Raw genomic sequence first — 22461 nt, forward strand, 5'->3', positions numbered from 1 at the left:
TAAAATAATATATATTTTCAAAGCTGTTAAACTAATGTTTTAACATATTTTAACGACTGCAAGTTACATTCTAATAATATAAATCAATTGATTTACAGCCACAAAAGTTACTGCAGATGAAGTATTTTCAAGAACAACAAAGTCACAGTAATAGTATAATTGTAGTTGAAATATGGCCAGTGATGCATGATGTCCAACTTAGTGGACAGATGATTAATCGTCATTTTCTCCCAACATAAAATCAATACTTGGAAATTTTAAAAATCGTATTACTCCTTAGTTGTTACTTGATATTACAAAATTTTATTTACCTGCAAGGGTCTACTACCATAGAAGGATTGGCAAGATATTCCTGAGCTGCTGAGCTTTTGAATAGCTGTCCACTGTAGTGACCACTATGCATAAAAGGGTTAAGAAAAGGTCTCTCTGTCTCACTTATTAGCCACCTGTAGAATCAGTTAAGTGGTATTAACAAGTCTTTACTCAGAGAACACAGGACTCCGTGTGAGACCACCGGCTGGAGGTAGTTTATGTGTTGTGCTGTTGCAGTCTGACCAGTGCTACACTTTCCTACTGATGACAAGATGGAAAACAGATTCAAAGTCAGTGCTCTGAAAACTATGACACATGGTGTAAAGCAGTAATGCTTTTCCCACATGATGTCATGACTAATAGTATGATGCAGAACATATTGTCTCAGTGGGAGTGTCCGGTAAAAATCCTAAATATAAGAGAAAGTTAAGGACACAAAGTACACTGCCAGCAAACATACATGTGAAGTAACCATTTTACGACTCAGTACACCCAGTTTAATGGATGTTTTATCTAACAATCACTAAACACAACATGTGTTGCCACAGTGGAGCACAAAAGGGAACACCCACTTCAATAATGTGAAACTGTTGAGCAGTTCCACCTACACCAGACATTATTTGAAGTAGATAGTACTCTGTAAAGCGTTGTGATTAATATGGTCAATCAAATGCTTGCTGCAGACTAGAATGTGGCCTCAGGCAAAGAAACTTTTGCATGTCAAGCCAATACTCAACGAACCTTTTTCACTTATATTGGCATCTAAATACTGCAATAGGAAACATTGCAAGTAAATGACGTGATGAGAAATGGCCAAGTAATGTGACATCAAGCAGTCCAAGCTGAGAGTAGCCATTATGATTTCTAGTCCATTTGGTACATTGTTAAACAAAAAACACTAATTTACCATTAACATTTAATAAAAAATGAGTTCTTTTTGGAAATATTAGGTTTATTTATAAAATAGATATATTAAGAATTTAAATTGTCACTGTGCAAATATTTAGTGTAGCAAATAAGATCAGGCACTGTATAGAGCACGTTATAATGTTTGATAACAAATGTTAATTAAAACTTAATATTTCATCCACCAAAACTTTTTAAGACAACACTGCCCATTAAAAAAAGTGGCTATGAAAATAAACTGTCGGCTTTATGCTTACAACATTTACCACAATGAATTTCAATCTTCAAATACAGAAGAACACAAATTCTCAAATTACCTCAGCACTTATTAAGCAGCAGAATGAAATGAAAAAACCTTAAGATAAGCCAAAATGTCAAATACCTGACTTTACAAAGTAGTTTGATCATTAAAACAACTACACAGATGTGAATCTCTCACTGATGACATGCAACTGTCCAAAGTATGTGAACATCCATTATTTATCCCTAAATTGCTGATCTGCAGTGACATACACTTTACCGTACATACTTCCCATACATACATTGTAATATCATGCTTGCTCAATTAATGTCTTTTTGACATGACAGTAACCACCACATTAAAAAAGTTATCATGCAGGTAATCAACTGTCCCTATTGACCTCAGGTCTCCTTTGGTGACAACAAGAGTAAACAAAAAACTGGAGACAAGAAGAGGAGGTCACTTTACACACTGGATCACTTTAGCCCATCTTTCTTCTTGTGGATATGTCTCTCCCATGTCCCTCTCCTTTGTCTAGATAATAAAGTTCCAGGATCAGAGAAACTTAAGAGTCAATTGTTTTTCTGCTTTCACAATTCTGTCTCCTTTTCTTCGTCTTCGCCCGTTTCTAAGTAATATTCATCATCTGTCGTTGTGTCTGAGCCGCTGTCTGAAGACTCCTCAAAGGTGCTAAGGCTGGAGACATAACCCCTGGAGGGCAAATGACCTCTGGAGGGCTGGCTGTCCTGTGGCGCTCCTGATGAGCTGGGTAGGGGTAAGGTAGGGGAGGACAGGCTAGGTGTGGATATGCGTCTGGACACTGGTGACAGGGGAGGTGTTGGAGGCGGGGTCGGGGGACCCTCTGTATCCCATGCAAAGTGACAAGTGTTCATGTTAGGGCTCCAGAGGCGGGCTGGCTTTGAAGTTGTGGCAGTTACAGGTAAAGAGGCGGAGGACTCTGAGCTCCAATTTGCCAAGCGCCTGGTCAGTGATCGAGGAAGAGATCTCGATCTTATTTTACCAGGGTCACTGGAGAAATATGACATTCGACAGTCACTGGTGGGACCACAATCATATTCTCTTGTCCAATCAGAAGTTAAAAAACCATGATCCAAGTCCTGGCCAGTTCCTCGACAATCCAAGGCAGATTCAGAGAGGTCACCCACACTCATGAACCTGGATCCAGTGGAGATGCGTCCAGGCCCTGAGGGTCGACTGGAGAGAACCGAACTCACAGAAAATGACCTCCCAGGCACAATACCATACTTTAAGTCTGCATAGGAGGATGACAAGCGCTCATTGTCCGGTCCTGGACCTGCACTTGGAGGGCCTGTGGATACTCGCCTTCTTCTTGAACCCACCAGGCTGATTCCCTCTCCTGGCTCACATGGTGAGGAAGCTTCTCTGCGACGCTGTAGCTTTGGGCTGTAGAAGACACTGTCGTCTGTTACATCAGGTGAGGAAAACGGGGAGAGAGGGGAAAGAGAGGCGAAGGGGGAGAAGGGGCTCCTGGGGCTGGATGTGGACTTCTTGAACTGAGCAGGATGACCACCAGAGGGGTTAGGGCTCCTACCAGGACTGGGATCTCTACAAGAGAGGAACTGGTTTGTTGTTTGTTGTTTATAATCTGTCCTGTCGTCCATATTTAAGTCGAACTGGTGAGTTGTGGGACTATGGATTGTCAAATGAGCATGAGTTTTACTTTCACACATGTGTTCTACACAAGCATTTTGATCTTCTTGGTCAGTTTCTGGAGTTGATTTGTCTGACCACATGGAGAACTTATCTTCCGCCATTGTATTTCCTATAGTCAAAGATGGTATGAGATTGTATCTGTTTTGTGCCCATCTATTCTCTTCTGTTTCCTTTTCATTGTTCTGCAGCTCTACCTCTCTCTCCTGCTCTTGCTCCTCTAGCGATTTGTTACTGTTGCTCATGTCCCTCAATCTGCTGACTGGGGGTGTTTGGGAAGCTCGCTTCCATTTCCATGGAAATGAAACATCATCATCAGACCGTTTAGTACTGAATGTTTGTCTCAGTTTGTTAAGGACCTGGTCCACTTTTTTATTAGTCTTGGTGGCCCTCTCTGAGTCTGACCTTGATAAACTGGAGTTTGGTGTGCTGACACTTTTCTTCAGTACAAAACGGCTTCTCTTTGGGCTTTGTTCATTATTGCTCTCCACTGAAAAAAATCTGCTTTTACCCATTACACTCTCTTTCATTTTCCTGTTGCAGCGTTCGTTATCCAGGGACTGGCTCTCTGACGAGCTGCTACCACTGGAGCTCTGATTTGAATGACTACGTGGTTCACCTGCTGCTCCCTTACTCTGAGCTGTGTGTGACTGTTGACTTAACTTGGTCTCCACAGAAACCTGTGTGTTTGTGGTATGTTGCAAAGATTCAGGTCGTCTGTTCTTTTGTGCAGCTGCATCAACTTTAGATTTAATGCTGTAAACCAGTGTCTCAGTTACACATGTTGAGTTAGAGTTGTGTGCCTTATCACCCTGCAGAGACTTTGAGCCAATATGAATTCTGTTGTCGACAAGTAATATCTGGCCATTCTGGCGATCTTGGCTGATATTCTTGCAGTGATTATTGTTAACTTGATCTGTTTGTGAAACACCACACACTGAACTCTCTTGTGAAGCAGTTTTGTTTTGAAAAGGCAAGGACAAGGGCTGGGGTGAGTTGATAGGTGACGGAGTCAGTTCAGACAAAGGTATGGTCACGTCTGCCACTGGGTCAGTACGTAAGGAAAGATGTGGGGTGTAATTTAACTGAGAGGGTAGTTGGAAGAAGGGTGATCTGGGTGTTATATTCTTAGTTTCTCCTTGTGTTGACCTGGTAGACACAAGAGTGGAGTAAGGTGGGGAGCTATAACGAAGCATATAACCACTTGAAAAGTCAGGAGGGAGGGAGAGAGGTGCAGAGGAATGACATTGGGCTGTGCCAGACTCCACTGATAGGGTTCTCTCCTGCCTGGGGGCGGATGATTCTCTTCTTCCCTGGTCAAAAATCATAGTGTCTCCAGGTCTTTGCTTAGTTCTCTCTCGCCCTCTGGATGCTAGATCAGAGTCAGATGATAAGGACCGATACTTCCCTCCCCTTCCCACCTCTATGTTGGAGGTCTTGGGTGTAGGATTGCAAAGATGAGATGTATTTGTGGTTGGACTGCTTGGTCTTAGAAAGGAGAAGATGGATGGAGTCCTAGTGCTTTGTGGGGATAGAGAGCTTGTTGGAACTCCAGATGGATCTGGCTTCTCCACTGAGACAGGCTCAGAATGCTGCAGATCCACTGAGTCTTCCCATGTTACCCGTCTTACTCTCTTTCCCTCTGCATGGGAGCGCAGTTTCTTTGGGTCTCTTTCTAGGCTGTTGAAGAGTGTCCTCCCTTCCTTAGGACTGGAAGTTTCTGAATAGACGGGGCTGGTAATGATTGGGGTGGCAGGGGGGGTCAGGAGAGAGGAGGTGGTGATAGTGGTGGGAGAAGATATAATGGCAGAAGTGATAGGAGGAGTAAGAAGGGATGGGCTGGGGGCAGTTGGCAGTTCAGGGTGGCTGCTAGTGGATACAAGGCTGTAGTTTGTTTTAGAGAGAGTATTGACTGTGGGAATGAGGCTAGACACGGTTTTAGGGTGGAAAGGCTTGGGGATGGAGGGATAGTTTCTTTCAAAGCCAAGAGATGTGGTGGTGGCTGTTTTGAATTTGGGCATTTGTGAGGAAGAGGCAGTGTATGATGAGGCATTTTGCATGTTGGTCTGAGAACAAACTGGATGGGATTGGAAAGAGGGACTGGTTCTGGTATTTTGCGTCAGGGGGAGACCATAGACAAATTTAGAGGTAACAGCTTGACTGTTTAGAGTGTTGGTGGTCTCAAGAGACAGAGACTGTTCGGTAAACTTTTGAGAGTCCCTATTGTGAGGAGAGACGGGGTTGTTGTTGGTTTTGGGTGGACAATGATTATTTATGTATTTGCTGCTGCTCTCAGTGGGTGTAGTTGAGCTCTTGAGATTTTCCAAAGAGGGTGGTAATTCAGTTACATTTGCTGTAAATGAACTATTGCTTACATCACACTTGCTGAGATCTTTGGAGCCAGTCAGTGTTGTTTGCACTGTAGCTCTGCTAATTTTAGAACTGGACAAAATATCAGGCAAACTATGAGGCTTTTGTGGTTCTCTGTTGTTTAAACTGGAGCCATACTGCTGTTTGATAAGCCTGTCTGAATCATGGTCAAGTGAATCCTCAGTATTTCTTTGTCCGAGGCTGTGTGTTTCTCCCTGTGTCTTCATAACAAGGTTCATGTTACCTTTGCAAACTGACTCTGTTGTGTTATTGTTGTCTCTGTTATTGGCTGTGTGACCACTAAATCTTTTGTTGTCAGTTGGACTTGGAGAGGCAAAGTCACTATTATCATTACAGGGTGGCACTAAGAGTGTGTTTGGCTTGTTTTTGATGTTGGTTGTATCACTGAGGGTTAGAGGGGAACTGCCTTCCGGGGTAACTTGTTTCCACCAGGAAGTGGATGTCAGAGTGGTCCTTCTAGGAATGGAATGAGTTTTTAGGTGGGCAGAGGAGTCATATGAGGAATGTCTAGGCGAAGAGACTGAGCCCTCTGAGAATACATTTGTAGTTTTGTCTGAACCCCTCAAGCTCTGTTGCCTTTCTGATGGTCCTCTACTTAGAAATGCCTGATTGGAACATGAAAGACTGGACCAGGTCTTATTCATTGTTTGATGTTGTTTGGTATACGGTGTGTCTTCAGTGACTTTGTTTATGGTTGAAGATGAAAAGAGGCATGTTTTGGATGTGTCTCTTCCTCTGTAATTGGAGGATGATGGGGAAAAGACAGGCCCAGTTTCAGTTGTTCTATAAGAAATGGACGATGTAGAGTGGAGGGGCTTCACCCTCTCTTGCTCGTTATTATTGTGAAAGGTTTGAGAGAGGTGTGTTGCGAACTGTTTTCCATCTCGATCATTGGGTAAACTGCTCAGAGGTGAAGGGTTTATCTCAGAGAGGGTTGGGTTTGGATGAGAGTTCCTGCTATTGGAGTTGAATCTTCTTAATGACAGAAGAAGACTGCTGGTTGTTGGTTTTGAGCTTAAAGATGAGAGTTCTCCTTGATGACCAGTTTGTAGATTCCTCTTTTGTTCATTTTGATCAAGGGAGAGGGGCGACACGGGAGATGCAGTTGTGGCTACAGGGCTCAAAGCACCTGTATCTGTTCTCCTGTTCATCCTTCCAGAGTTTATATCCAAAGAGACAGACTGAACCACTTTCCTCTTGGATTCATAGTCAAAGCTTGCTGGACCACTCTTAGTTGACCAGCCCACAGTGTTCCTCCTGGTACCCAGAAATGGGACCCTTAGTTGGGCGTGCGATCCATCTGTGAACATCCTCTCCACACTATGTTGGTTCTGAGTCTCCTGAAAGCGTTCATGTACACGGTTTGCCTCAGTGTTTGTCACGTCTTGTAAATCCCCATGGGCTTCCAAATTCCCGGTCCCCTCAAATCTTTTGGTCCGTCGTAGTCGGCCACTCCATTGTGGTGCAAGAACTGTTACCACAGTGGAAGACAACATGGTTACATTATGGTCAGACAGTTCCTCAAAATCAGTGTGGTTCTCAAGTTTTGTATAGTCCTTTATATCTTCCTCTAACTCAACTGATCCAAAGCCAGTCCTGCTTGGTTGTGACGCACATGGGGGTGTGCACAAGCCATTATGCTCAAGTAGTCCAGAGTCACTATTTGAGAAACTGTGAGTTATACTCAAGTCCCTGACAGTCTCCAATCCATTGCAAACAACTGGGATAACCTCTTCTTCCTTCTCGGCTGGAAATGGTGTTTTCTCTGGTAATGGAGAGTCACTGACTACATCTGTAAAGGTGTCTGGTGGTGACGTTTGTCCATTAACCTGTTAAGAGAAGAATAATTACTGCAGGTAACCAGATGTTGCATATTAAATTGCAAATTGCAAAACAACTGCAATTTGCATTTTAAATAATTTAATATGGAAATAATGTTTTTAAATTATTTTGGGACATTTTTTAATTAATTTTATCAAACACTTCATATGACTAATTTCTATATTCCAGATACTGAATGGAACAGAATTTAATCCTCTCTCTCTCTTTCTCTCATATACACAGACACACTCTTCTCATATGTCAACTTGAGCTTATCATATCATACCAATGCAAATTCTTTGCACAGCAATGTAAAATGCTTTCTGGAATTTACAATAAGTATGCAACGGTAGCCTGCGATCTAATTTGCAAATTGTGTGCTGGAATAAGCCTGTGCTTTGCCAAAGCTTCTGTTTCCATGGTGTAGCTATTTAAGAGATTCAGGCCATGACAAACAGGTTATTTTGACAGACATGAGATTTCCAAGGACACACACACACACACACACGCAAACACAAACACAAACACAAACACACACAGACACACACCCTGCCCCTTCTTTCTCCTACAATAACAATCAATCTCAGATGCTTTCAAGAGTACGTAATGTCACTTTGTTATGTTGTTTTCACAGATAACTACTTTTGCGGTTGTCAGAGAATTTTAGTGACTTTGAGGTTGTTGCTTTATAGTACATTAAGTACATGGATTGGGATTATTTTGGATTAACTGGCTTGAAACGTGCAATTTAACATTTGTTCTATATCAGATCTTACGATGTAAACCAGTGTCTCATTTATATTATGATCCAGACTATGGCTGATCAGTACCTGAGAGCTGCTGTTCTTGGTCTCAACCCTCTGTGGTTCAGACAAACTGGTAGAGCAGGAGAGAGAGGAAACAGAAAAAAAAAACCATTATGGACACTAGTCAGGATTACACCTGTCGCTTAATTGTAGATGGTACATAATGTACAATATGCAGGAACTATGGAACAAGGAACTATGAGAACAATATCGACAAGGGTTACATAAAAGTATCAGTTTTCTGGTACACTGGTCAATTCTGGTATTTCAGTCACACATCTCTGATATTATGGATATGGTTATTATGGTGCTTTATTGATTACATACTTGTTAAATAATAAAAGGTTGCACAAATATGTTTTATGATTGTTATTGCTGGGTGTGTTATGCACATCAAAAGTGAAGGTGGTAAAGATTAAATATGACAAAAAAGTTAATTATTTAGATTACATGTGAGGTTTGTTTTTGTTCAACATTTAATATGTTTTTGTTAACAGAGAATGTACTCCCAGTGATATGTAATGGACTCTCCACTAGTATGAGTCACAAAATATGCCTGAGTGTGAAAACAAACTTTTACAGCTGAGATAAACAGTGAAATGTAATATATTATCTCAGCAATAAAACTTGATAGTATAGGTCAATGGTATAAGTGTAATTTTAGTTCTCAGAACAATTGCATTTCATATGATTCCTGTGCTCTCCTGTAATGTTTTGTTGTGAAACATTTGAGGGATTAGATGTCCAACATTCGCCACAGCAATGTTGATCAACAGGATGGTCAGCATTCCTATCCTCTGTCACTCTCTCTTTTCTAAAGTTTTCTCACACTCACATGCTCTGTAAAGTCACACCTCATACACATTTAGAAACACACTTACAAGGTATTTTTAAGTTAGAAATAGGAGCAGATGGATCATGCTGATACTGTACAAACACAGTGCAAGATGTCTATATAAGGTCATGTCTGATGATATGAAAAGACTGCAGGTGGCTAGCAGACAGTTTAAGGGTGTGTCCAACCAATAAAGCCTGTTCAATCAACTACCTCTATGGACAAGTATATTTTAATCTCTGGCACACGTTGCATCGCACACAAGAATGCAAATATGCTGAAGGGAAAATGTGCAGCACAAACACATACAAACCTCACCCAACACGCACATGTCAGAACCAATTCTTATGTAATATCAGATAATATTTAAAGAAATGGCAGCAACTCACATAAAATAGATTCAAATTCTCTAGTTTTGCTGACTTAAGGAAGTACCACTATGAAAAGAGAAAATTAGCCCACACGTAGATAATTTGTGACAGTTGATGACACGTTAACTGTGAGAAAGCAAAGTCAAGCTTCCTCAAAGGGTGGTAAGAAATTCTTATCTTTACGAACTGCATTCCAAAGCATGGCGTATGTAATTAAAATTGATCAGTGCAAGCGAACAAATACATATACTGGCAAGACACATGCTTACCATACAGATAGACAAACACATAAACACAATCATGTCCGACATACTGTTACGGGGTCACTTCATTAGGCGCCTTTGCTTGTTTATACAAGCAGCCGACTCTTCCAGACAGTGAATCAAAGGCTAAAGTATGCAGACAAGGTTCAGTGATTCAGTTACTGTTTGATTAATCATTGGAAAAGACATGTGATTTAACCCTGTGATCCTGAGCATGGTGCTGCGAGATGTTCCTGTTCCAGGCCTCAGAAACAGCTCCTAGCATGTTGCTCTGTGCAGCTAATTATGAGACAAACATAGAGAGAAAACAGCCCATTTTGAGGGAGTGCAGCTAATGGCAAGACTCATTAACAGGCCGCACATAAATACATCACATAACTGACAAATGAGACCAGCTGTTGTGTAGGCAGAAGGTTGAACTGGGATCAGGACACAAAGTATTTAAAGTGTCTGTGATCATGTTCAGCACATAATTCACTTGATTTGTTTCCTGGAGAGATAACCTCCTGGCTTTATTCCTTTCCTTGCTCACCTGTGTAGACAGAAGTCTGGCTTCTTCTTGGGTCTTAGGTCTAGATTGTCAAGGCCCGGGTTGCTGGAGAGCCTCACAAAGACGCTGGAGGTGAATCTTGGTCCAACACGCTTCTGGATCAGAATCTTCGAGTCACCAAAGTGAACAGCCTCCTCCTTTCTTGGTCTCAATATTAGTGCTGTGATAGATTCAGTACAGTTGATTGATTTCTGGTCACAGCTGCAAATTCAAATAATTGAGGCTAAATCGATTCTTGATGTGTACAGACATATTTTTTTGTATCTTAAATGTTGTGTGCAGCATATTATGTCGACGTGTGAGTGTTGTACCTTTGTGTGTTCCCTCCTGTCTGACGGCTGATTGGTGAGAGTGCTGCAAGGTCGGGGTTTCACGATGACTCTTCTGCCTGCAAAGTTGATTAAATTAATATGTTGATGATTGATTAATCATTTATGTCTCTTACTCATGCAAAAATGCAAAAGATTGGCTGGTGCAGCCTTGCTGTTCAGCCTTTCAACAGTGTTAATATCAAGCTGGATTCATGGTAGATGGAGTTAACAGGAATCCCGCCGTAGATACCTACAGCATATCTTCTGATTTATAGTTCAGTTTTTTCACCCGTTGATACCACAACACCAGACAGATATCTAGCCACATTGCGCTTTTCCCCTAATTGTTTTCCCCACATTAACAACACAAATTAACTCTACTGACATCAGACACTTGTAGATGGAGAACACAAGCAGCTCATTCTGACCAATCATAGTTCCTGTGGTCCCCACTTGGTACTGCATCAAGTACATTTACTCAAGTACTTGTGCTTTACTTGCATATTTCCACTTTATGCTGCTTTGTACTTGTTACTCCACTACATTCATTTTACAAGCAACATTTCATATCAATGTTTTATGTGTAAAACATTTATTAATATATGCATTGTAAGATTGGACTACCCAACAGTACAGGCTGCTAATTCGATCTACCTTGACAACATTAAAATGTTTCTTACACATAAATGCACATTATATATGATAAACACACTCTCACTTGGCCCATTCTGCATAATAAGCACTTTTAGTTTTGATACTTAAGATTTTGAATGCAGGACTTTTACTTGTATTGGGGTGCTTTTCATTGTGGTATTTGGCTACTTTTAACTTGTAGCTATTGTGTGTCTTCTGCAGCTATGTAATCTCCATAGTTACACTGTTAAAACACATAACAATAGTATAAAGCATCCAATTACTTTTCCATCATCAAATTGGTGACCTTCCAGTCCCACGTAAAGCTGCAACTAACAATTATTTCTATTATAAAGCAACTGATAAATGGATTTGTCTATAAAATGTTGTAGTGAAAACTATTTCAAATATATGACAAAAGAATCAAATCCTCACATTTAAAAACTAGAACCAGTGAACGTTTGGTATTTTAACCTTTTATGCAACTAAGTAAATGCACCAATTCTCTTGTAGTCTCATTTCTACAGACAGTAAACTGAAGATAATGCAAACATTTTATCGGAGGAAAGTCAAACAACCGTGTTTCCCTCGTGTAATCAGTTCCTCAGTGCTGGCCTGATAAGCAATGGTTACATAATAATGTAACGCTGCTCACTCCACACTTTCTCTTACAACCAGAGAACAGAGCTAACACACCCACTCACACAGCCATTAAAACATGCATATGCTCATTTACTGATGCAACCCAACGCTGAACCCACACTAGTGTGCCAACTGCTGAGCAGGATAATGACAACAGGACAGAGATAAGGCGGTTATCTAAATATAAATGTACGTGTCACTGCAGCCTTTGTTCGATAAACATAACAAATTAAACAACCGCAATTTTCTTTTACAGGTCTTTCCAGAATCACTTTCTCATTTTTTTAATTCAATCCAGCAGATTTTGTGAAGATAGAAAACATTGCTCATGAGTCAGAGGCTTTACATAACCTGCAGCACTTCATGTAATCACAAAGTGAAGTATTTTGATTTTTCTCTATCAACCTTTCTTAATAACAACAAGCATCACGCAGAGTGCTATCTTTCCTTATCCACCTTGCCTTCAGGGGCGACTCATTAGTACACTATTATGAAAGCCTGACATGAAATGACATGAGGAAGAAGCAGGTAGAAATATGAGGAGGGAGGAAGATCTTCATGTTCTTCAACAGCTACTCCAGTGCCAAGTCCAACACGCCTTAATGTTGATGGTACTGAGTGTTTTTGATCCAAGAGAAGCAATCATGTCACATCACACGATATTAGTGCTTGTAAACCTGTAGGTAGCCATGTTTGGATATAGTTTAACCAGTAAGCAATGTGTAGCCTGTAATGGTGGAGCTGTTCTTAAGACAGTATTCCCACAAACTGAAACCAGTTTGCGTGACAGTGATTGGTTTGAGTACTTGATCTTTCATAGTATCTACTTCATGTGCTACATCTGCTATAGAGCTCAGTGATGTGTTCACCTCCTGCTTTGTCCGTCTGAGCTCAAAAGGTAAAGAGTGTCTGAAACTGCAAACAAGAAGTAGCAACTTCACTAGAGCTAAAATGATTAGTCTTTTCATCGATATTAGCAATTATTTTGATAATCAAATAATCATTTCAGTCTTTATTGAAGCAAAAATACCAGAATTTGCTGGTTTTTGCTTCTCGTAACATGATGGTGACATGGTAGTAAACTGAATATTTTTGGGCTTTGGAGTGATTAATTGATTAGTCAAGAAAATAATCATCAGATTAATGGATAATGAAAATAATTGTTAGTTGCAACCCTGAACTTAATCTAGTGCTGAAACTATTGTGTGATTAATGAAGAGGTCCAATGGTTCCAAATATTTTTAATCACACATACACCCAGGCACATCTTCAAATGACTTGTTTTGTCTGAATCACACAAAAACCCAAATTTATTTAATTAACAATTATATACAACTGAGAAAAGCAGAAAATCCTCACAGTTTGAGTTGAAACAGCTGATGTTTAGCATTTTCCTTGAACAAAATTGTAGCTGCAAGGTTATCGGCTATTGTGACAATAAATAAACTAATTTTATAATATACAAATATACAAAATAATGTATGGTCATAAAAAATAATATATACAAATACTTCACCAAAGGACTGTTTTCATTATCTCATAATATGCTGATTATATTCTCAATTAAATGATCAATTGTTTGGTCTATAATATGTCAGAAAAATGTCCTCCACAGTTTCTCTGAGTCCAAGTTGACTTTTTGCTTGTTTTGTTTGACCAACAGTCCAAAACAGAAAGAGATTTAATTCACCATCACAGAAGACATCACAAAAAATTACATTATGAGTGTTTACTAAATCCAGCTGCTTCATGGATTAATACCATATAGCACTGACTATTCTTGTGCATTAACAATTATTTCATTATCGATTAATTTGCTGATTATTTTCTTGAGTAATCAATTAATTGTTTAGTCTATAAAGTGAAAAACACCCATCAGAATTTCTCTGAGCCCAAGTAGACATCAGTCAAACCCCAAAGATATTCAGTTACTGTCAAAGAGCACACAAAAAACAGCAAATATTCATGTTTGAGATTCTAGTGAATGTTTGGGCAAATTTGCTTAAAAAATGACTTACAAGATTAATTAATTATGAATATTGTTGGCAATTATTTTTCTGTCCATCAACTAATCAATTAATCAACTAATTGTTTCTGCTTTTCATTTGTTTTTATCAAATCATAAATTCTACTTTTTCCACAAACTTTCCAGGTGCCTCCCAGTAACTCTGGGAAAGAAGTCGGGAATCTGGAGTTGAATAAGTTCGCTGATCAACAACAATTTTGATAATTGATTTATTTCAGCCAAGCAAAAATGCCAACAGAACGCCAGACATTCTCTGGTCCCAGCTTCTGAAATGAGAGGATCTGCTGCTTTTCTCTGTCTCACATCGTTATAAAATGACCATCTTTGGATTCCTTACTGAGTCATTCAAAACAAACAATTTGTCACTTTAATCTTGGACTCAAGGAAATTGTGACGGCAATTTTTCATTATTATCCAGCATTTTTATAGAGTTAATTTGATTTATTTGAAAAATGATCCAATTTTACAGGACTGCAATAGCAAGCAAAAATGTAATTTATTTTGATTAAGGCTGTGGACTGTTATTTCAAAGTTCCCATCTTGAGAGTAAAACTCTCTACAAACATCTCTACAGAGGCATTAGTGACCTCTAATCCTGTGTTGACAAAACATGAACAAACTGTAACCTTCAGAGAGTCTTGCAGTCGTGTAACATTGCACGTTATCTGGACTGTGTGAACTGTGTCTCAGTTTGTTTTGATGGTTTGCAAGCTGATGACTAATGGTTATCTCTGAAAGCCTCTTTGGGCTGCTGAACTGTGTGTCATGCAAGTATGTTGGTGTATTCTTCACTTGAGGTCGGCCTGACTGTGGGTGTGTGCACGTATCTGCCAGCTAACACTTACATAATCACAAGGATCCAGCCTGAACTAAAGTGTGGGAGTGTACTCAACACTGACAAACGAAGCCTTACCAACAGCAAATGATTTACACCCTTAACGCCTTTTCAAGATTCATCCAAAGATAATTTTATGACTTTGAAATGACTTCATGTGAGAGAACAAAAGGTTGCAGTGACATATTGAGACCTGTTCCCTTATTCCTGCTGCCACACCTTCATTGTCTGTCAGACTTCCAGGAGAGATGTTTATCTTTTAGCCTGTACAGAAGATGAGTACAAAGGAGATAGTTTTAGTGGGTATTAACAGGAGGATGTACAGATAATAAATAGAGGTAGAGCTCCGGACATGCACAGACAGCAGCTTTGGGTATCAACCGCAGGCCTGGATGTGCATGTATGAGCTTGTCTGTTAAACCATTGAAGTTGAGCTGACTCAAAATACAACTTCATCTGATGATGCCAGTGACAGTGAACTTTATGACAAACACACTAATAGGTTCAGGTTCATGTTGCATGGATAGTGAATATCAGCACCCAGTCCAAACCTACGTCCAAAGTCTGTTTGGACACTTCCTGTACTCAGTCTATGAAAGGTAACAGAAGACCACATACGTAACGTTTTATGAGTTGGAAGAAGTGCATGTACCACCAAACCTTACTCAAAAATCTGGCAACTTGCGCAAACCAAGACCAAGAAGAACAAGCCTTATACGAATCTTTAGGAAGTCTTTTTTTTAAACACGACATCGAAACGTATCCAAAAATGGCAAATAAAACACATTTTAGTAAGATATTTACTTTCATCACAAGTTATTCCCGCCTTCTTCTGCTGTCAAATACAGTATAGTGAACAGACCCCAGCAGTAAACCACGTGTAAAAAGCGAAACAACTTGAATATCTTCACGCCGAATTGCCTTAAATTAACTCATGAATCATGAGCTGTTTTGGTTTGGCCCATACACATGTATATATTTCCAGACAAGCTTTTTTATACTAAAACATGCACATTTTTAAACGCAGTTCGGCGTGGCTTTCCTCCTCTTCGTCAGTTCAGTTTCCAGCAAGCAAATTAAGGCATAAAAAGTGCGCAGCGACACGAAACAGGTCGATAAAAAGCATGGGAAATATAGAATAAGTACAAACAATAGTAGAAATTGGTGTTAAAATGTATTCAAACGTACCTTTCGGTCTGTGTCCGTGTTGCTTGTGCTGTCCCGTACAGAGGCGTAGCTGTCTCCCCTCCTACAACTGAGATCTCCTCCAACTCTCCTGCGTCACTTGTTGACATCCTATTTTAACCGGTTCAGTAAGCCTCCAATATTCAGGCTGACAGAACAGTGCATCCTAAAAATGTGGTGCGGAATTTACACCAACTGAACTGTGGACCAGCCAAGTATCCGTCCATGTCAGAGTCAGTGTGGAGGTTAAAGTTCAACACCACCTGTCTGTCACACAGGTGAGCAGCAGGGACAAGTGTGACTGCCTCTCTCTCCAGAGAATTCTCCTTCATCTATTTCCTCCTCAGGATACTGTTCAGATTATCTTGGTGCTGTTGGACATTACACACATTCATTTTCTCCTAGTTTTACTTACACTGTTGTAAAAGTGAAAGTGTTTCGTATTCTATTATGTGCCAAGCTGCAAAAGAAACTGTTGTTTGATCATTATCTGTTTCATGTTTTGGCAGAAATATAGTTTTTGCACATTTGTTTTCTGCAGAAATTCTTTATAAATAACAAGTAGCACCATTATGTAATTCAGAAAACACTACCACTGATTAAAATAAGCACAAGTTATCATGAATCATCAGTTCTCAGGTACACTATCAGCACTACAGTATGATATCAGGAGCCTGCAGATGCTTTTTAACAACTGATTCCAACAATTCCTCAACCCTATAATCAGCACTGCATGCAGTTTATCTGATGGCTTTTGCCTTGTGTGCCATATAAAGGCATTTTTTGATTTCGATGGAAGGAAATATTTGTTTCAGTTAGCATGTTTAATGATGCTTGTTACAAGATTTGCATAGGTTAGATATTGTTTTTATTTGGTGTGGAGTGGAGCAGGACTCCAGGTAACTGTGGGAGAGTTTGTGTTCTTAACAATGAAGACCACAAAAAGCAAAAGAGTAGTTTCTCTTTGGCTTTACAAAACAAGACAAACATGTTCAGTTTTTGTTTTTGTCCGCCGTCCCTCCACACCCTCCATTACCTGCCAGATAAAGGTTTGGCTCAGTTTCTGCAGGAAGAACAGCGCCCTCTTCCTGTTTTGACTGACTGTTTCAAACTTTTTATGTCTGCTGGCATCAGGAAGGGATTTAACTTTCTAAATTTGGAGCCTATTGGTGGTACATTCTCATTAAAAACTACTAATACTACTATTAGATAATCATAGGTTTCAATCTGACTATAGGAATAAAATGTAATAATAAACCTTACAAGAGATACTATACAAGAACTTCATGGGTTTTATAGTTGGTCACATGGTCTGTCCAGTCACATTGCAGCAGTGGGATCAAACAACTGAACAGGGCAGTGAGGAAATCAGAGCTAAAGGAGGAACGTTTTGGAGTGGGATGAAGGAAAACACTCACCTTGCCCTGTTAGTCTTCCATATTCACAACGTGACTGAAGTATTTCTCAGCAGTACACCTACACTGTAGAGCACTTTACTGCGCAAATCATATGAAACAGGGCAAAGGCAATATTAGTGTAGCCTAAAAAGTACACCAATCTAACAGATAAATACACACAATTACCAACAGTTGCTAAACAGTATATTGATCCACTTTGTAGACAGTAAGAAGTTTGGAAGTTTTGGTAAAAAAGGTCTGAATTGATTCACATCCAAATTACAGTTTAATATATAGCTATTCCATAAATATCAACCTGCAGTTTAATTAAACTTTCAAACACTTTGTCTATTTGATATGTAACTGTAATAAGAGCCTAATGACAATATTTCAGGGCTGATGAAGCTGTAAGGCAGAGAGAACCTGCATTATTTATTTTATAAATGGACAGCCAGAGGCTCACAAAATAAAATACGCTCAAACTTTGTATTTTCTCATACTTATATCATGTAGTCAATGTATAGTGATGTGACAAAAGGATTTATTCATATTCATGTAGACTGAGCTATTCGAGGTGCAATGTGAAAGAAAACCAGACGAGGTCAGTATTGTTTTATGGAAGACGTTTGGGATGAACAGTGGTTCAGTGATTTAGGCTGACAAATGAATTAGACCTACAGTAGATAATCATTATTACATTATAAATGTGACGACATTGTGACAATTTACAGAATAATGTACAGTTTAACTAATTGTTATGTTATATGTTACACCTAGTTGTGCATCCATATGTTCACATATTCATCATAATAGTTGTGTAACAGTAACGGTTGTGACCAATTATATTGTTGCTGGATTCATATTTTTGTCTCTTTCACATATCCATTAGCCTATAGCTTCCTCACATTTAAATGTCTCCAACTGCATGGTGAGAATTACATGGATTCAGCCCAGTTAGTCAGAAAATATAATCCTTTGAAGAAACCCTGTCATAGTCCTCCTCCTCCCCCTCCACCACCACCACCTCCTCCTCCTCCTCCTCCTCCCACAGAGGATGCAGGACGGTGTGAGTGGTCCTGAGCTCTGACTCCTGACGGCAGTGAAGTGGCCGCGACTATCAGACAGGAATCACGCTCCGGGACCCGATTTCTTTTGTTTCTGGCGTTTCCCTCCAAATCCTTCACAAATTGTTTTGCCTCATGACAGCATGACGGGACTCAAACTTGCACATTTGGGATAATTACAATAATGGTTCGCTTCAAATGTCCATTTCCACGGAGCTGCAGCTGAGGTTTCATTCAAAGTCGGACTGGATTCTCACAGCGTGATGGATACAAATGAGTTCGCAGTACTGAAACTTTTTGTTGTTGGGATTTTGGGTGAGTATTATGGTTTTCTTTAATGACAGAACACGTGTGAATGAAGGAAACCTTCCCCTACTATCACCCATGCTGTCTGTGTGTGGTCATTAATGGTAGAAATGTCACAGCATCACACTGAAAATTATAATTCATGCTTCAGCAGGCTATACCCGCTTTCCCACTGTGGTCAGATATCTTATTCAGCACTAAATAATCACATGCTACTCTATAAATGGTCCAATGGGCTATTACTGTACCTCCACTGCCGAGAATTGCATGCAATGCCTCTTTATCTTAAATCCACTTCGCTGTGCACACATTATGTGTCCTCCTGCACTGCCTGAGTGTGTCAGGATGCAGAGTGCACGTAATGAGGATGGCTAAAAAGCATCAGGAACATCAATCACATCTCATAGCACATGCACTGAATGGGGAATATACCATAGCATCATGCCCCAGTGGACAGACCTGACCTATATCGTGGCCAATGGGAATTTCTGGATCTGGCTCATTAACTGGTGGTGCAAGGATGAAATCATGTATGAAATTATGTTTCATGTGATGTAAGGTTGTAACTGATGGACTCATGTACACACACTAGTTTAATTGTTGTCAGGATTTAGATGTTCCTATGGGTGGTCTATTGATCCCATAGTGATGCTGGGCAAAGCATGAATCTAGGAAACCTGCTGTTATTCTCAGCGTTATAATGATTGTCAGGTAGTAGTAATAGAGTAGTAGCAGTGTCAGGAAAGTAGAAATGGTATTGCAGTCAGTGATAAAGAGGAGTACAGATATTTAGTTGGTTTGTGGTGCAGTGACTCTGTCCAGGAGCTGGTTAAGCTCATAGAAAGCAGTTGCTGAGCTTTTATTTGGTCTTGGCACCATCTGGTCTGACTGATTGAAATTACCTGGCCTCCTCTCATGTGGATTCATGAGCAAGGTGATACTGGATTTCAATTTCAAGGTCTGTGGCTCAGAAAGACTTCAAACTCAGGCTCATAGAGGCAGAGCGTTGCTGTTTACCTTGAGCCTCTGGAGGGGTTAACGTGCCCAGTTTGACTCAGGTGCAGGGAGATAAACGAAGGGAGCATGGGTCCACAACACAAAGAGTTAAGCTTACTGCAGACAGGAGGATGTAGTCTATGTTTGGCCAAGACCTTCAGCCTTGACTCTCCTGGATCTCTGCCATGTTGTGGCCCTCGCGGTGCTGAAAACTAGCTTCAAGATGGTCCTTTTCTGGCTTGAGGCATGCTCAGCGTCTGTATGCTGATTCTAGTGTGATATAAAACAGGAGGAGACAATGATTCATGTGTGATCAAACAGACTCTCATCTATGTTTTGTGCATCCAAAAATGATAAATGGTGTGATTTCACTGCAGCTGCCTCTATCAATTTGGTTGGTTATATTCCCATGCTGTGATGCCCTGTAAAGACATGCAGCAGTGGTTTCCTGTGATAGATCTTGTCTAGACTAAAAGATTTTCCCATTAAGGGCTCTATTGGGAGGAAGAAAGTTGGAGACCGGATGCAGTGTGTTCAAAGAAAACCAAGACATAACGCGCTAAAACACTGAGTCACTCCGATTTGTTACTTTTACTGTAAAGCTAGTTTGGTTGATGCAGCAGAAACCGGAGTACAAGGTCCCCATCTGCACCACAGAAAAAGAGTGATTCCCACTGACTGCGAAGCATCTGCTCACCCCAATAAACAGCTATTCATACACTCTCACAGCAAGGGAAAATGCCTTGGGGTTCTTTTGTTCCACCAACATCTAAAAAAACATTGTTGTGAAAAAAATGTTTTTAAGTTCTTTTTGTAATATGCTATTCATGGAGTTGTGGTGAGATTTCAGTGTGTTGAGCTGTTTTCAATGCATGAGGCTGATGTCCATATGCTGAACTGTTTTTTTTTTAACCACATGGATGTTGATAAGCATGGCGATGTATCACCTGCATTCCAGAAATGAAATACTTTCAAGTTTAGTAATGAAGACAAGTCATTTGTTAAATGCTAAAAAAAATGGAAGACAAAAAGGTCTGTTTGCGTCTTGCACAAATCCTCATTGTGTCAACCTGCAGCTTATATTAATAAGTGATCAGTGGAAGAGTTTATGTTTGTATCTTCATATTGGGATGGAAAATCTCACCAGATTTAAAATTTTTGAGAGACCCAAAAATCCCAGTGTCTTGCTTCTTGAGCTTGATGCTAAAACAACTTCTCTGGTCTTCTCTGCATATCCAAACATATAAAGAAACAGCTAAATATCATGAGAATATCTGAGAATCAGCCCCGACCGCAGATTGTATGTGGTTTATTCAGTCATGCTAGGCTTGTCAAGCATGAAGAAACTGCTGGTAATCGGATGTCAACATCCCTCTCGTTATACCTGAAAGACTGAACTTTGAGAGTTCAAACCATTGCAAGCATGCTTAGTGTAACAAAGCCAGTGGTTGCTGTTCCCCCAGGCATAGTTACATTTCAGCTCTATCCAAAGCTCAACTGCAGTGAAAGTGTGTTAAGAGCATTATTAATCTTTCAGGGGCCTGTTAAAGATTCATGCACCAGAGGGGGCTTGAACTTTGTCTCTTCGCTCATCCTGCTCATATCAAAGTCTAATATGCTGAGGTCTTGCTGACTCCAAGTCAATGTGTGGAGTACAGAGTGTGTTTCTGACTAAGCACCAGATGGTCAACAGATTACACTTTATAGATGCCTCTATTAGCTCATTGCCTATCTAATATGCCAAACATTCACTGGAGGCAGCTTTTCAAATATGAATATTTGCTGTTTCTTTTAGTGTTCTGTGATAGTAAACTGAATATATTTGGGGCTGTTGGAGGGACAAAACAAGCAATTTGGAGATATCAGCTTGACTCTTGACAAAATAATAAGCAAATTAGTCAATGAAAATGTAATGAAAATAACCGTTATTCACAGCCCTACAGCAAACTGTACAAACAAATCAAGATAATCTTGGGAAGCAGCAAGAGGACAAACCAAGCGCTCATTATCTGATCTCATTTGCAGGAGCCATCATACACTTTTACTGGCTTCTCAAAGGAGCAGCAAGAGGGCAGAGTTGGAGCAGGATGGCAGCCAGTTGTCTATTTACATCAGAATATAGAGGATCTGACAAAGGGATGGTTTTCAGCCGAGGGCCAGTTCTGACATTGTCAGATTTCCAATCACAGAACAGAATAAGTGGTAATGAGCACTATTAACAGACTCAAATTAATGATAGATGGTGAAGACTGAAATTAGTTAATGATGACACTTAGTGATCAGAGGTTATTTTCTTCACAGGGGACAAAACATTTACTGTTGTGCGGCCAAAAAGTAATTTTCCCAGTTCAAATGAAAACAGCAGACAAATCGTAATGAGTTGAAGCCGTCCGATGAGTTGAATGAACACTTCTGTATTGAATGAACACAGTCTGTCAGGCTGTAATCCACTGCGCCCCTGTTTGAATCAATTGTTGCTCCATACTTTAAAGCATGCTGAGATAACATTTAATTAACGTTCAGGGCTGCCTTTAACATTCAGAACCAGGACTCATGTAGAGGTGTTAGGAGCTAAGAGGAAAGCTCTTTGTTAATATTTCTTCAGCAAAGAAATAGTCTGCTATAGTCTGGTGTCTAAACATTACAGGGATGATTCATAAAGCTCTCTGGCAAGTTTTATGATCTTACAGTAGAGTGTTCAGTTTTTCTTGGATATGAATGACGAGTGTGGTACATGCTGATGCTAGCTTGGCGCAGGGACTGGAGATGGGGGAGGCAGCTAATTTCTACCAAAAGTCTTGGTAACTGTTGCTGTTATGAGTTCTTGCTACCCACTCACTAGTAAGCATATAGTCAGTTGGTTTTATTAAGATTTGGA

At 40.0% G+C, this 22461-nt stretch overlaps 2 protein-coding genes across 3 annotated transcripts in view; one reads left to right on the forward strand and one right to left on the reverse strand.

Moving 5' to 3' along the window:
- Window positions 1-1243: 1243 nt before the first annotated feature.
- Window positions 1244-16144, reverse strand: zmp:0000000991 (mucin-3A). Of its 2 annotated transcripts, XM_044340068.1 has the most exons (5): window positions 15824-16144; window positions 10500-10576; window positions 10171-10348; window positions 8194-8239; window positions 1244-7371 (listed from the first exon to the last, which is right to left on the reverse strand). In XM_044340068.1, exons 1-5 carry the CDS (start codon window positions 15928-15930, stop codon window positions 2050-2052), a joined length of 5730 nt encoding a protein of 1909 aa, XP_044196003.1. In that variant the 5' UTR covers window positions 15931-16144; the 3' UTR covers window positions 1244-2049. The 2 variants fall into 2 exon arrangements, with proteins under 2 accessions (XP_044196003.1, XP_044196004.1); XM_044340069.1 differs by lacking the exons at window positions 8194-8239; window positions 10500-10576; window positions 15824-16144 and having other exon boundaries at window positions 10171-10253.
- Window positions 16145-18277: 2133 nt separating this feature from the next.
- The window catches only part of LOC122972901 (receptor activity-modifying protein 3-like), a 32836-nt gene continuing 28652 nt past the window's right edge, over window positions 18278-22461 (forward strand). Inside the window, exon 1 of the mRNA XM_044340313.1 lies at window positions 18278-18596. Within this exon, the coding sequence (XP_044196248.1) occupies window positions 18545-18596 (52 nt within the window). The 5' untranslated portion in view covers window positions 18278-18544. The remainder of the gene's footprint in view (window positions 18597-22461) is intronic.

Source organism: Thunnus albacares, chromosome 21, assembly GCF_914725855.1.
Source record: "Thunnus albacares chromosome 21, fThuAlb1.1, whole genome shotgun sequence".
Taxonomy (NCBI): domain Eukaryota; kingdom Metazoa; phylum Chordata; class Actinopteri; order Scombriformes; family Scombridae; genus Thunnus; species Thunnus albacares.